The 11,320-nt window shown below is 46.0% G+C and overlaps 1 protein-coding gene across 2 annotated transcripts in view; it reads right to left on the bottom strand.

Annotated features, from left to right (window-relative positions):
* Positions 1-1,194: 1,194 nt before the first annotated feature.
* Nol11 (nucleolar protein 11) overlaps positions 1,195-11,320 on the bottom strand; it is a 28,347-nt gene continuing 18,221 nt past the window's right edge. The window contains exons 9-18 of one of the 2 annotated variants that reach the window (XM_005402157.2): positions 9,919-10,042; positions 8,969-9,057; positions 8,696-8,770; positions 6,670-6,851; positions 6,445-6,570; positions 6,070-6,300; positions 4,940-5,018; positions 4,226-4,318; positions 1,898-2,005; positions 1,195-1,652 (exon numbers count right to left, since the gene is read on the bottom strand). In XM_005402157.2, the coding sequence (XP_005402214.1) occupies positions 1,536-1,652; positions 1,898-2,005; positions 4,226-4,318; positions 4,940-5,018; positions 6,070-6,300; positions 6,445-6,570; positions 6,670-6,851; positions 8,696-8,770; positions 8,969-9,057; positions 9,919-10,042 (1,224 nt within the window). In that variant the 3' untranslated portion in view covers positions 1,195-1,535. The remainder of the gene's footprint in view (positions 1,653-1,897; positions 2,006-4,225; positions 4,319-4,939; positions 5,019-6,069; positions 6,301-6,444; positions 6,571-6,669; positions 6,852-8,695; positions 8,771-8,968; positions 9,058-9,918; positions 10,043-11,320) is intronic. The other variant, XM_013503234.1, reaches the window with a different exon arrangement.

The following is an 11,320-nucleotide window of genomic DNA, read 5'->3' as shown; positions in this document are numbered from 1 at the left end:
TGTACACCACCACACCCAGCTAGCACCCTGTTCTTAAAGGCAACTGAGGTGAGCATGGTGGTGCGTGCCTATAATCATAGCACTTGGGAGGCTGACACAGGAGAATCTCTAGGAGTTCAAGGTTAGCCAGGGCCACAAGGCGAGTTCAAGGCCAATATGAACTATATAGTGAGACCCATACTTACAAAACAAATTATTAAACTTTATAAGTACAGTTAAATCAGCTGTCATGAAAAACCTGCCCATAAACTTTAGTATTGTTAAACTTTACAATTAAATCAGCTGTCATGAAGAACCTGCCAATAAAGTTTAGTTGCGTGTTTTTTGTGAAAAAATTTACTGTCATTTTAGTTTAGTTTTTCTTTTTTTCCAACACTGCACAGAGATTAGGAACAACCGAGGGCCCGGGAGTGATGGCACAAAGGCTATGATCCCAGCACTGCACGTAATCCAACACGTGGGAGGCTGAGGCGGGAAGATCGAAGCTTGAGACCAGCCTGGGCTACATAAGCAAGGTCAAAACCAGCCTACACTACACAGTGAGACCCTGTCTCAAAAACAAAGGATGGAGAAAGCTATGGGCATGGTGGTGCATACTAGTAATCCCAGGACTCGGGGAGGCTGAGGCAGGAGGGCTACAAATTCAAGCTCAGCTTAGTTAACTTAGCAAAAGCATTTCTAAACGAACAAAGGAAGGAAGGAGGTGGGAAAGTACCTCAGTGCCCTGGGTTTAAACCTCTGTACTCAAAACAAAACAACAAAAAAACTGAGACCCTGTTGGTATAGGCAGGACAGCTGTGCCCGAGTTACGCTGAGCACACGACCTAAAATGAAGCCTGTAAATCCACACTCTAGAACCACACCTGAAGTTTCCATCTGCCCTAAATCCAAACAGCTAAAACTACAAAGTCCACTGCCAATCCATCTGTAACTATTTTCCCAATTTGGTAATACATTTTTACAACCTAAACTGACTGGTATCATCAGTTAGCCAGAGCGGGAATGTAAGGACAAAGCAGGGGCAGCTATTTTTCAACCCTCCGCTCTGCAAGGCGAGTGGAAGTAGGTGAAGGGCGGGACACCCAGGAGCCGCACACGCCTTCGCGAGGGCCGCCGCCCGCTGGGGCACTCACTCCGTCACAGCCTTGGTGTGCGCTGCGGCGGCTTCCCACGGATAAAATGCTACTCCCCTGCTTCAACGGTGATTTTTTATTGAAAGAAAAACTATTCGAAACACATGGTAAGAAATTAGACTTTTATCAATACACAAGTACGTTTCCTTAAAATCAGCTCAGTCACATATTTTAGAAAGTTCCTAGCCTCTTGTGAGCAGTGTCCCGTCCAGGACAGGCGCCGATCGGCCTGCGGTCCCAGGAGGACACCCGCGTGCGACGGTCCGGGAGCGCACTGGCGCTTTCCTGGCACGCTGGGAGATGGTCACACTCGAAACCACCCTTGCCTGGACAGGGTGGGGGGTTCCACGTAAAGGTTTCACCAAATGTCTCTGAATGTCTCTGAAGGAAATACTAGTAACGTCAGAAGAGTTCTAGCACTTCAATTGAATACAATCCTCTATTGTTCTTTTCTTGATTTAATTTCTGTAGCTCCCGAAAACTTACTTCAATCTTGTTGAGCTCAGAATAAACACTTATCTGGAGAAAAAAAAGTTTCAGAGTAAGTTTTACCCTAACTTCTATATATAAACAAGTTTTCCATGATTACTTATGACTTTTCAATGAAGGATTTTCTTGGGGGTGCTGGGGATTGAACCTCGTCCTTCAGCACGTTAATACTCGAACCCCTGAGCGTACCCACGGTCCCTCCATGCACAGATTCAAAGCACACATTGTAACTCAGAGGCGCAGGCAGAACCAGGACGTACTAAGCCATCACAAACCTGGGACTTCACGAACTTGTAAAGATTTATCAGTAGCCTTTTTGCTTCCGGTATCATTAAGACAACAGTAAAATTAGCATCTAGAAGTAGGCATATCCAATCCATAATCTGAAAGAAACAGAAAAAGGAAATTAAGGCTAAGTTTAAACCGGGTGTGGTGGCGCACGCCTGTAATCCCAGTACACGGGAGGCTGAGGCAGGAGGATTGACGAGTTTGAGGCCAGCCTGGGCTACATAGTGAGTTCAAGGTCAGCCTGGACTGCACAGCTAGCCCGTGTCTCTCTCACACACACACATACACACACACACAAAGACTGTAAGGTTAATTTTAGATTCATTTATACTACAAAGCCCAAAACTCTAATAAACTGTTATAAGAAAAATAAGTATTCGTAACAGTATGAATAATTTAGAGGTGAATTTCTGAAAATTTTTTGCTTTTATAACTGCTGTAAGCAAAGGCGTATCTTCTTCATTGGCTTAATCTACAATAGGAAAGTGGAATGACATGTATCACGCTCCCGCCAGCGTAAGCCAGCACCGGGGGCACATGCAGGGCTGGCCCACGGGGCAGCCTAACCACTGCCACACTGTATAAGTGGATCTAATCACTTTTACTGGTCTTTTTACTAATAAAATTAATAAAAGCCACCCCACGGGATAGTCATGCGTGTACCACAGGTGGTACAAGCCACCCGGCAGGGTGACATGAATTTTAGCCCCACTGTGAATGTTAATCCAAGACAATATTGGTCTTTTTATTTTAAACCATTTTCAAAATAATTATCTGTAGCTATAAAAAGAACCCACTCATCTACTTTGTTTTTTTATTTTTATTTTTCTGCCTTTTTGAGACAGGGTCTCGCTATACAGTTTTGGCTGACCTTGAGCTCACTTTGTAGCCCAGGGTGGCCTCAAACTCACAATGATCCTCCTGCCTCAGCCTCCTGAGTGCTGGGATTACAGGCATGCGCCACCACGCCCGGTTCCACTCATCTACTTTGCAAGATGCATTGCACCCCAACGACAAGGGGTTCCGTTATCATACATGAGCTACCAGAAAGTAAAGTACAGGAGACATTTGTGGACGTAGCCCCGCCCCTCGTGGTGGGGGACCCCAGTAACCCCGCTCTGCGGAAGGCAGGCGGGTTTCGAGCCCAGTGTGGGCAGCCTACCAAGACCTTGTGTCAGAACAGAAAATAGTCAGACACGGAAAATGAAACCGTGAACACACGAGAGGAGGACAGGAGGCCCGTTTTTTATCATTTTAGAGTGGGAAGAGCGTTAAGCATGACTGGTGTAAGCCATGAAGGCAAAGCTTAGTACGTTTCAATAGCATAAAAATTTGTCCACGCCAGAAACTCAAAAGCTATACTGAAGAGAATAAAAAGATAATTAGGGAAAAGAATGCTAATATTATTTGATAAAGACTAACCTCCTTAATATACAAAAAATAGTTTAAATGCCAAAAAAAGACAGGAAATACAATAGAAAAATCAACAAATAACTTGATTCAGTAGCTCTCAGAAAACACTAAAATATGGTAACATGTGTTCCCTATCTGGCAAAGAGTAAAAAGCTCTCCAGTTTCGGTGACAGGAAGAATGAGGAAAGTAACGGCCTCAATTCTGGGTCCGGGCAGTGCGTGTGTCACAGCTCCTCGAAGGGTGGCCTGCGTTCTGGAAACTAAAAGCGCAGCCCCTCCCACCCAGGAGCTTCCACTGTGGGAATCCACCCAACAGCTGTTCCCTCCTAAGTACGAAGGTACGCTGCCGGTCGGGGTGGACCATTGGAGAGATCGAGGCAGGAGCACTGCAAACGTAACTCCAGCCTGGGGTGCACAGTGAGACCCTGTCTCAAAAGAAAACAAAACGACCTAAAGGTATCTGTACGAAGATACTCACTGAAGACTTGTTTATGTAGCCCAGGCTGGCCCTCAACTTGTAGCAATCCCCCTGCCTCAGCCTCCTATGTACTAGAATTCCTGTAAAGCTTCTGGCATTACAGGAGTGTGCCACCACACCCGGCTAAGAGGGACAGCCTATTACCGGTATAAACCCACTTTGTCCTCTCCCAACAAGGCCAAGGAAATTCTTGGAAAGGGTCATAATGAATAATCAGGAATTTAAACTATAATGTAGAACTAGGGATCGAGAAAATTATGTACTAAATTGAGAGCCCTCCATCTAAACCGCCAATGGTCTGTGTATATAATGAGCGAGGAGGTTCACATGGTCTCCTCGTGGAAGGGACCAGGAGACATCAGCTACTAATTCCAGGTGCTGACACTGCACACACGCTTTCATACAGAGTGAGAAAGGATCTGACCTGGCTCAGAGTTGGAGGGTGCATTCCAGGAAGAGTCATAGTAGCATTCTCACTACACTTCAGATAGAGGAAGTACAGATACTGCAGAAATAGCTACAAGGGGGGAAAAAAGTCAATTTATTATTTAATTTAATTTTACTTTACTTTAATTTTTTTGTTGTTTTGAGACAGGGTCTCGCCATGCAGTTCAGACTGGCCTTGAGCTCACTTTGTAGCCCAGGCTGGCCTTGAACTCACAACAATCCTCCTGCCTCAGCCTCCCGAGTGCTGGGATTACAGGCGTGCGTCACCACGCCCGGCTCAGTTTATTATTTTAATAGAATACTCTTCCCTGCATATACACTGAATAAAGGTATTGCAACGAGGACTGGGGATTTAGCTCAGTGGCGCAGCGCCTGCCGGGCAAGCACAGGGTCGTGAGTTTGATCCCCATTAAAGAAGTTACCGGAAGGGAATCTCAGAGTTTGCTCAATTTAACCGTACATCATTAAGGCACTCATCGGGGGCACAGAAATGAACAGTGTCCTCCGACACCGAGGGGCTCATCTGGCCTCATGGGCCGTTTACTCTGTCTGTAAATAGCAGGGAGAGAATTCCTCTCTCAGCAACTGTTTTTAGTGGCTACGCACTCACAGTTCAGGGGGCTTAACCTGGACTGCTGAAGCCTGGGAAAAGGGACACACCAAGTGCGGCCACCCCACCAGGAGCGCCTACCGTGACATGCTGCGCGGGGATGTCCTTCAGGTGAGGCAGGAGGAACGTCTCGCTGTATGCTGAACCGAGAATGCCATTTCTACTTGGGACTGAAGGAAAAATCTTACTGCACTGAATAGAAGTTAAGCTGTGCTCTGCTGTGCATGCTGGTACTCCCAGCTACTGGGGAGGCTGAAGCAGGAGGACCACCAAGTTTGAGGCCAGCCAGTCAGGATAACTCAGTGAGAGGTTACTCAAGGGCTGCGACGATTGCTCAGTGGTACAGTGTCCCTGGGCTTGACCCATAATACCAGGGGTGTAAAATAAATAAAATTATATATGCAGATGTTGTTCCGTTGAGAACGTGAGTCATTTTCTCCCTAAATATATACAGAAGTACTACTTGTCTAGGTTACTGAACGCTCCTAACTCATTCACATTCACCTGGAAACCCTGAGTATTATAAATGCAGTCATTAGGTTTTGTTTAGAACACTACTTTTTTTTTGGAGACAGGATCTCGCTATACAGTGTAGGCTGACCTTGAACTCATGGTGATCCTCCTGCCTCAGCCTCCTGAGTGCTAGGACTGTAGTACTCCAATATGCCTCGCTAGAATACTACCTTTTATTATTTATTTATTTACTTAGTCTTTTTGAGACAGGGTCTCGCTATGCAGTTCAGGCTGGCCTTGAGCTCACTTTGTAGCCCAGGCTGGTCTCGAACTCACAACGATCCCCTGCCTCAGCCTCCCCAGTGCTGGGATTACAAGCGTGCGCCACCACGCCCGGCTAGAATACTACCTTTTAGACGTAAGAGCCTTGACTTTTGTATGGCTAAACTAAAAGTACGTGTGTGTGTGTGGGGGGGGTTGAGACAGGACCTCATTGCGTAGTCTCACTATGCCTCTCCCGCGCCTCCAACTTGAGGCGGTTCTCACGCCTCAACCTCTCCAGCCTGGGACTATAGGCATAGGTCAGCACGCCCAGCTTAAACTAAATGTAACTAAGAGAACAAATTTAAGCGAATAATTTGACTGTACAAGTGAATATAATCCATTTTCAAGCAGAAGCTCGAAAACATCCTTCAACTCTAATTACTCCTTAGCTCTGCTCGGCGTAGGACTGGGCCTCCCGAGCCACGGAAGGATACAGGAGAGCGGCTCTCTTGGGAGTCACCGGGCACGAGGCGGCCTCTGCTGCCGGCCCCTGAGGCTCCTCACGGAGCTCCTGCTCACAGGTGCCGCAGTTGCTGTCTCCGGGGCTGAAGCCATTGCGGAGAATCTCAGGCTGCTCCTCCGTGCTCTCGTCCTGCTCGGAGCTGCTGTGCTCGCACACCGACTCCATGCTGACGTGGGCTCCCTGAAGGCTGTCATCCCCAATGCTGCGAGGGTCGTTGAAAGCCACGGGTTAATTCTTATTCTCTGAGCTTGTGGAAAATTCCTTTTCCAAGCATTCAAAATTTTAGGCATCAATGTAAGAGATTTAAAACGAAGCGAAGGAAAAAGACCTCTGGCTTCTAACTTACCTCAGGAAAATTTTTAAGCAGGCACACGTAAGAGACTCAGGAACATCGGGGAAGTGCCGCAGGCAGAGCTGCAGCATCTGCACGTCTGCTTTTGCTAACGCAGTGTCCATCAGGCCAGGGCACAAGCTGAGAAAAAAACGCCAGAGCCACTTTTATGAGAATAAGAACGTCAGCGGTAAAAAGCGAGGTCACAGAGTCGGGCACGCGCCGGGCCCCTAGCCCTACCTGTGGGAGAGCGCGTGCGTCTGCAGCAGCTGCATCAGGCAGCTCCGGGGGTAAAAGGACGGCTCTGCTTCACCTCTTCCCAGGAGCGCCGCCACGACGTCCCCGAGCACCGCGTGAGAGTCAGGGGTCCACTTAGCCAAGAATTTACGTAGCTCCACCTCAATGTGCTTTTCCGAACCATTCTGAAAGGGCGGACTTGAACAGTTCAGTCCGCACACCAGTAAATGCCACTGCGAATGTACAATTTCCCAGCACACTTTCCCAAACCACTAACAGTACAAATGCACTCCTGTGAGACGAGCTGATGCTCCAACTTGATAAGGAAAAACGGCAAAGGGAAGGAACTTGAGGGTTCAGAAACCCTCATGTTTTTGGAGGTGGAGAGGAATGCCATGTACGGAACCCCGGTGTGCCCCGCCACTGAGCCAGGCCTGCAGATCCCCCTTTTTATTTCGAGACAGGACCCTCCTGAATTGCCCTGGCTGGCCTTGAATCTCTGACCTCAGCCTCCCGAACAGCTGGGACTGAATGTGTGCGCCACCACTCCTGGATAAAATCTTGTCCATTATCATCGAATGTTTATCTGCTATCTGTACTTCTCTAAGAAGTGTTTATTCTCAGACAAAGGACTATTATCTTTTTTTTGGTTTTGGTCCCCCCTCCCCTACCGGGAATTGAACTCATGACCTTCTGCTTGCCAGGCAGGCGCTGTGCCACTGAGCTAAATCCCCAGCCCAGGACTACTATCTACAATATGTAAAGAACTAAAAATATCAGAATCCTCAAATTTAAAGACCAATCCAAAACTGGGCATCTGAGATGAACAAACACTTCTTAGACAAAGAAGTAGAAATAGCAAATAAATAGATGAAGAAAAAAATGTTCAATATCACTGGTCATTCAAGAGATGCAAATTAAAACAGTGAGATTCCATCTCATCCCAGAAAAAATGGCTGTCATCAAAAAATTGACCGATAACAAATGCTGGAGGGGCTTTGGGGGAAAAAGGAGCCCTTCTCCACTGCTGGGGGAGTGTAGACTGGTGCAACCATTGTGGAAATCAGTGTGGAGACTCCTCAAAAAACTAAAACTAGAGGCTCCACTTGACCCAGCTACTCCCCTGCGTGGCATCTTTCCAAAAGAATGAAGAGTATCACACCACAGCGATATATGCACACGCATGTTTATATGCACGTTTATGCAGTTTGTAATAGCTCAATCTTGGAAACAACCTAAATGCCCATCAACCAATGAATGGATAAAGATGTGATTTTTTTTTATACAATTACAACCTCTATTTTTATTTTCTTAGAGACAAGGTCTCACTATGCACTTCAGGCAGGCCTCGAACTCAAGTGATCCTCCTGCCTCAGCCTCCCCAGTGCTGGGATTACAGGCGTGTGCCACCACATCAGGCTGTTTTTTTTATACAAAGGAGTACTACTCTGTCACAAGGATAAGCTCGAGACATTTCTAGCTAAATGGATACATTTCGAGGTCATACTCTTCAGTGAAATAAATGAAAGGGAACAAGGGAGGGGGGAGATGGAAAGAAAAGGACAAGAGAAAAGAGTGGAAGGAAAAAAATGGAAGAAAGCTTTTGTGAACACGGAGGGGAGGCGGGCTGAAGGTAGCACACGGGACGGGGAAAGTCAGATATATCACGTACAGGCATCGGTTTCCCATGGTGAATGTTACCTTTGCTCTTGTCTCTTTGAGACAGGGTCCACAATGCAGCTCAGGCTGGCCTTGAGCTCACTTTGTGCACAGCTAAAATATACCAGTAAAAACATAAACTAAACGTTGGGCATGCTGACGAACACCTACAATCCCAGCACTCAGGAGGCTGAGACAGGAGGATCACTTCAAGTTCAAGGCAAGCACGGGCTACATAGTGAGTTCCAGGCCAGCCTGAATTACAGAGGGAGACTATCTTAAAAAAAAAAAAAAAAAAGGTCAAATAAAAAATAGATACGATTTTCTTTAATCATGTGATTTGTTTTTAATTTCCAGTGTCTTTATTTACCTTTATAGTCGATAAAAGTTGTTCAGATGCTGGAACTTCTGGCTGTAAACTTACTTCACTCTTTTTTCTTCTTAGCTGGAATGAAGTAGACTGATTAAGATCTTAATAGAAAAGGCATGTCACACATTTGGAACAACATGAAACACTCTGAAAAGAGCAGCACATTCCTGCTGTGCCTCTGTCACAGGGAAAAGTGTTACTTCCACTTTGAAACTGAGCATCTTCACTGTTTTCGTCATTTGTCCCACCACGGCTTTCAGTTACTGAACTTACAATTCTTCTCAACTGCTCTGATTTCTGGGCTCCGGGTTCACATCCCTGAGCTACTTCCCAGTTTACAAAGTGGGGCATGGTTTGAGAGCCTGTAAAGAGACAAAAAATACAGTTTCTAGAATTTTTTGACTTACTGTTATGTATCCAACAACTAAAGAACACAATAAAAAATATATATATATATGAGAGGCATTTTTAGAATGTAGTTTTTGTTTTGTTTTCCGGTACCAGGAATCAAACTCACGACCTTGCGCTTGCCAGGCAGGCACTGTGCCGCTGAGCTAAATCCCCAGCCCCTAACAATCTTCTTTTTCTTTTTTTTTTTTTTTTTTGGTACTGGGAATCAAACTCAGGACCTTGTGCTTGCCAGGCAGGCGCATATGCCACTGAGCTACATCCCTGGCCCAAGAAAGGCATTTTAAAAATTCATATAATTCCACTAACAACTTAACTTCACCGGGTGTGATGGTGCACACCTATAACACCCAGTCAGAAAGCTGAGGCAGGAAGACTGCCATGATGAGTTTAAGGCCAGCTACACAGTGAATTCAAGGCCAGACTGAGTTACAGAGTGAGACTCTCAAAACAAAACAATTCTACTAAGAACCTCAAACCACAGTCAGTCAAGAACTATACACAAAGCTGTGCAACGTTAAGGCAAGACATGAGTCCGGCAGTAAAGAAGGGCGGTAGGGGTGTTTTCCTTGAGGACTCTCCCACTGCCCTAAGCTCAGAAGAGCGCTGGCACTCAGAACAGCGCGCTCCTCAGGGTGCAGTGGCGTCTGCAAGGTGACTGTCCCCAGCGTAGCCACCTGGATGAAAACATTTCAGTGAACAGCATCGAATTTCAAATTAAGCACAGGAACTGTAAAGCAGGCTGTGGGACTCTACGTCTGAGGCTGGGGGCTAAGCGAACGGCTCACGTTAGGAACAGAGAAGCGAGGCTCTACCTGGGTCCTGAGCACGCCTGAGCTTCCCAAGGGCACCAGCTAACGACGACGCACCGCACCTGCATGGAACCACCGTCAGGCATTTCCCATGGAGCAGGAACAGATGTTCTCCGTAACACCACAGCTGTGAAAATGTTATCGAACTGTAAGCAAATTTTTTGTCCTATAAAACGTGACTCAATAAACTTGTAATAATAACATTATATGAGCTGTCTTAGTAAAAGAATAAACAAAGCAAAGCAACTTTCCGAAAGAATATGGGGTGTGATCAAAAATACACTGAACACTGCTATCAAGTGCCATCCACTGGAAAGGCCAACACATTAACTGTTACAAGGTGTCGCGTACCTTACTCATCAAATCTGGCACCGTGCAACCTCTGGCTCTTCCCAAAGTCAAAGGACCATGGAAGACAAGTGGTTTTTTTGGACTGTTTTGAGACAGTCGCCATGTAGCGCAAGCTGGCCTTGAACTTGCTCATGAAGCCCAGGCTGGCCTCGAACTCACAGTGACCCTCTTGCCTCAGCCTCCCACATGCTGAGATTACAGGCTTGAGCCACTATACTGAGTCATAAACTTTCTTAATTGGGGTACGGTCAAGTTTGAGGTGTAATTTAAAACATATTGTTAGCTGGGCATGTAATCCCAGCACTCAAGAGGCTGAGGCAGGAAGATCTTTGCAGGGTCAACGTCAGCCTGGGCTACAAAGTGAACTGAAGGCCAGCCTGAACTGCAGAGTGAGACCCTGCTTCAAAAAAAAAAAAAGTTAATTTAGAAAAATCTGATTAGGGATGGGGATATAGCTCAGTAGCTCAAGTGCCTGACTAGCAAGTGTAAGGTCATGAGTTCGATTCCCGGAACCAAAAAAAAAAAAAAATCTGATTAACATATACATTTAAAATAAAGGAATTACTTGAAATTAATCCTGTTGCTATTACACAGCTATTAACATGGAAACTTCCAAGATTGTAACACAAAATGTAATGATGTATGAAAAAAGCACCATCAAACACTATTTATAAACCAGGGATGGCAGTGCACACCTATAATCTCTATACTCAGGCTGACGCAGGAGGATTGCCACAAGTTTGAGGCCAGCCTAAACTGCATATCGGGACTCTGTCTCAAACAAACAAACAAACCCCATTATTTTTATTTTTTTGAGACAGGGTCTTGCCATGTAGCGCAGGCTGGCCTGGAACTCAGTAATCCCCCTGCCTCAGCTTCCCATTGCTGGGATTACAGGCGTGTGCCACCACAGCCAGTCAAACCCCACTATTTATAATTTATGACTCCAATGATAAGATTATGAAAAACAAGACAGATACACAAACAATAAAAAGCTTAAAGGAAACTGGGCATGGTGGTGCACACCTGTAATCCCAGCACTCAGGAGGCTGAG

This window comes from Chinchilla lanigera, unplaced genomic scaffold (genome assembly GCF_000276665.1).
Source record: "Chinchilla lanigera isolate Chin_1 unplaced genomic scaffold, ChiLan1.0 scaffold00077, whole genome shotgun sequence".
NCBI lineage: Eukaryota > Metazoa > Chordata > Mammalia > Rodentia > Chinchillidae > Chinchilla > Chinchilla lanigera.
The sequence above is the reverse complement of the archived record's forward strand: the minus strand, read 5'-3'. Positions and strand labels throughout refer to the sequence as shown.